The sequence below is a fragment of the Austrofundulus limnaeus genome, unplaced genomic scaffold, assembly GCF_001266775.1.
Source record: "Austrofundulus limnaeus strain Quisiro unplaced genomic scaffold, Austrofundulus_limnaeus-1.0 Scaffold23, whole genome shotgun sequence".
Taxonomy (NCBI): Eukaryota; Metazoa; Chordata; class Actinopteri; order Cyprinodontiformes; family Rivulidae; genus Austrofundulus; species Austrofundulus limnaeus.
The window spans coordinates 193,191-197,035 of NW_013952425.1; the positions used below are offsets into that span (position 1 = coordinate 193,191).

Consider the following 3,845-nt stretch of genomic DNA (forward strand, 5'->3'; position numbering starts at 1 on the left):
CACACACACACACACACACACACACACACACACACACACACACACACACACACACAGCAATCAAGATTCTAGATTCTGTGTGCTTTTGTCTGCAGGAAGACAGCTTGAGGACAAATGATACCGGTGCTGCTATAAAAGGTCACACAGAAAGGCTACACTGAAAGTTGAGCAATGGTACACTGTTTATCTTGATCCCTCAGAGAATGAAAGACAATCCCCAACTTCCTCTGGGCGGGTATCTTGTCTTTTCCTTTATGTTAATGTTTCATGCATTTGTCAATTGARAACGTTTCTGTGAAATATGACTGAACAAACAACAACAAAAAAAGTATAGYGACTTCATGAATAGTAAAAACATTCCCGACAAGCAACTGGGTTGCAGTTTTAATGTAACTTGAATTCTTAATTCATTTGAAACGCTCAGGGCTCACATTTTATTATCTTGCATAGGCAATAACAAATCTAAGGCAGATATTGCTGGCACTAGAGGTGAACTCGCTTCCTTTCATAATAAACAGCAGCAGAGAAATCAGACTTGTGGCCGGCTGGGTTTAGTATAAAAAATAATTTAAAAATAAAGGAGAACAGGAAATGGATAAGAGAAGAAAAACCATGACGGACAAATTGTGATTAAAAGTGGCAAAAACATAACCTTGGAATAAAACTCGGAGTAAAGTCACTTGTTAATCTATGATAACAGCAGGGGGTGAGAGAGACATTTAAAAAGAAAGAGAAAAAAATCTTTGTCGAAGCTAAAGACGGACTTACCACGGCGACCTTGGCCCCGAAACCCATGACGTCCCTCCAGGCGTAGCAGAGGACGTGCGGCAGGTAGAGGAGAAAGTAGATGAGGCCACCGCACGCCGCTGCTAGGTTGGCCTTTGAGAAGAAGACGCTAATGAAGAAGCACTGAGAGATGGTGGCCAGGCAGAACACCAGCAGGAAGACAAAGATTACAGAGGGGTCGCTGTACTGGAGCACTTTGCCGTACTGTGGGCAAAAAATTAATAAGTGAAATAGGGGGGGGGGGGGGCAAGAAGTTAGTTTGGAAAAGCTTTTGAGGATTCAAGATGTGATCAAGTTTTGGGAAAAATATGATTATCATGACAGATTTTATTTAAMGCACACCAGACAGAAGCATTCCGGAACACGACTGGCCCCTCTCCTGTTCAAATAAGATTTCCAGCAGCTTTTTGTACACTTGGACACACATTTTGCAGTTTTATTTTTCTGATTGGTTGTAGTCTAACAACCTGCCATGTCGAGGCATTTTCATCTGCTCGGGTTGATAACACTTTCAGGAAATCTAAAATGAACAGAGAGGTACCAGTTTAGCTCCCATTTGTTCATTTGTGTGATTTTGTCGGGTCTCAGTATATGGTTTTATTCCATCAAATGCTTGTACATTTCTAACATGAAGGGATGTTCAAGGACATGTTCTACTGTGGCTGTGTGACAGAGGACCCTTCTCTAATTTTAGAGAGCTATTTGAGACCCATCAGTTGTCCACTCTATAACAAAACGTTCTTGTGACCAATTCAAAAAGTCACTTTTGCATTAATAATAACTGTATAATCTCTATCATTGTAATAGCTAAATTTGTGATATACATAAAGTTTCAAATTCAACTTATATAGATTGTTTACAGGGGTGGGCACAGCTAAACAAAAAAGTTATGTTCACTAGCCTCTCATTCACTAAACATGAATTTTAGCTCTGCTAACGCTAAACCGATAAACACATACAAAAGTTAATGGAAGCCAATGCTAATGGCTAAGACAGTTGGAGAGGGATGGGACTGACGCCAACCTGTAGTTAGTTTTTTATTGGTTTCGTTTGAAGTTGGGTGGGATTATTTGTGTCATGTCAGCCAATCCAAACCACTTATAGTTCTGTCTAACTTGTGATACTTCCAGTTTAACCCTTTCAGAATGAAAACAATCCTAGATCGTTTTTTTTAACAAGTACTGTAAAATACTATAAAGCTAATCGGTTTACTAATAGCTTCCAAAGGTAGCAAAAAAGCTAATGTGCAAAATGAGAAGCTAGTTCCAGTGTTAGTGATACTGTGCCCACCACTGATTGTTTAATTTAAATTGATGCAGTTAGATGGCCCAAACTCTCCAAAACCAGCATTAGTTCATTTTAAAGTCAGTTATAAATCATTGTTAAATCACCTTGAGTATAAGAGTGAGGAAGGCGGCGCTAACAGCCAGCGGCAGCAAACTGGACACCTCCCAGCTCAGCCAATAGATGGAGTTTCTCAGGCCCATGATCCTCACAGTCTCCTTCAACCTCGCCTCTTTCTCTGCAACAATACCTTTAACGATCATGGCCACCGAGTAGATCCACGCTAAAGTCATGTATAAGGGAAGCGAGCTGGCCAGCGAGCGGAGGAATCTGAAAGGTGAAGGAGGAGCCACACCAGAAAATACACAATGATCCTAGTTAGACTTGGTGTTACCATGTGATGTGAACCCAGACTGAACGTTTATTGACTGACAGAAAGTATGATGTTTGTTAAGTACAAAAGGTGGAAAGAAATCACATGTAGCCAAGATGTGTCTCGTGTTCAAAGATGTGTCTGGTTTAGAAAGGTCAGTGCTGGAGACTGATAACTTGTTAGATCTGTGAGAAGAAGGGGGTGGGGGGTCAAGCAACAGCTCCTCACACAAATGTCACACTAAGTTCCTTTTGTCTTTGAAGCTCAAGTCAAGTTTGCTACTTCCCAAACTGTGCAACAAAGAGGTGTTGCAAGTTTTAACTTTAACATTCTTATCATTTTTAGGCAGCGTTCAGGTCAATAGGTCACATTTTGTCTAAAAAATAAAGGAGGCTGTAGTGCCGGAGTAGAGCAGCCAACTGGGAACCATAAAGTCACAGGTTCGATTAACCACCCATACCCATATGCCATGGTATCCTTGAGCAAGATACCTAATCCCTAACTGCTCCCCGAGTGCTTACATAGCTGGTAACATATGCATTGATGACAATACATAGCACATTAAAATGTTTGTCTATTGACAATTTCCTCAGAAATTCTTGTTTCCAGTTCAACTCCCACCTGTTTCATCTATACAGTAAAGCCCAGTAAAGTTGTGTTTAACAGAATTTTTCATACAACTACTAGTAGTTTTTGGTCATCTCCGTAATTTTGAAGAAACTGGAAATACAGCACAGTAAGGAACATTTTTGTGAGCTTTTCAAGAACAATTTTTAAAAACAATACAATTTACTAATTTTGTAACAAACTTTCAATTCCATAAAAAACAAAAAGCATTACAGTACAGTGCAGAACAGTTCATGATGCATGTCCTGCTGACGTTCTGCCCATAGCACAGCATTTCTAACACTTTACTATTTATGTTTGGTTCTTACCACGTTACGATGACACCCAAAGATAAATTACTGTGCCATGCCCAGTTGGTCTTTTTTGGACCGCATCTTATTAACAATTTATGACAATTTTCGAGTAGTCTAAGAGCGTAACACCGGCAAAAATCAGGGCTTCACTATAATCAGCTCACCTGTCTGTTTTCAGCAGTTATTCTCTCCAAAACTTTTTCTCCTGGTTAGGGATACACCGTAATGAAAATTTCAGCTGATATTGATATACGATATTAATATTGCTGTTATATCTAATAACCAGTATTTACGGATATTACACAAACTCACAAATTTTATATATATATATACACACATCATATTTATACGTGTATAATACGATCTCATGTATAATACGACCCCCCGACACTTTTTTTTAGCTTAAAAAGCATAAAAATTTAATCCTCAAACTACCTCCAATTTCACACAGACTTCAAGATTTTTCAGCCTTTGCAGTCTTT

At 39.3% G+C, this 3,845-nt stretch overlaps 1 protein-coding gene across 1 annotated transcript in view; it reads right to left on the reverse strand.

Moving 5' to 3' along the window:
* Positions 1–3,845, reverse strand: part of LOC106514836 (ATP-binding cassette sub-family A member 1) — a gene marked incomplete in the record, with an annotated part of 219,691 nt that overhangs the window by 164,962 nt on the left and 50,884 nt on the right. Inside the window, 1 exon segment of the mRNA XM_014004287.1 lies at positions 769–990. Within this exon segment, the coding sequence (XP_013859741.1) occupies positions 769–990 (222 nt within the window).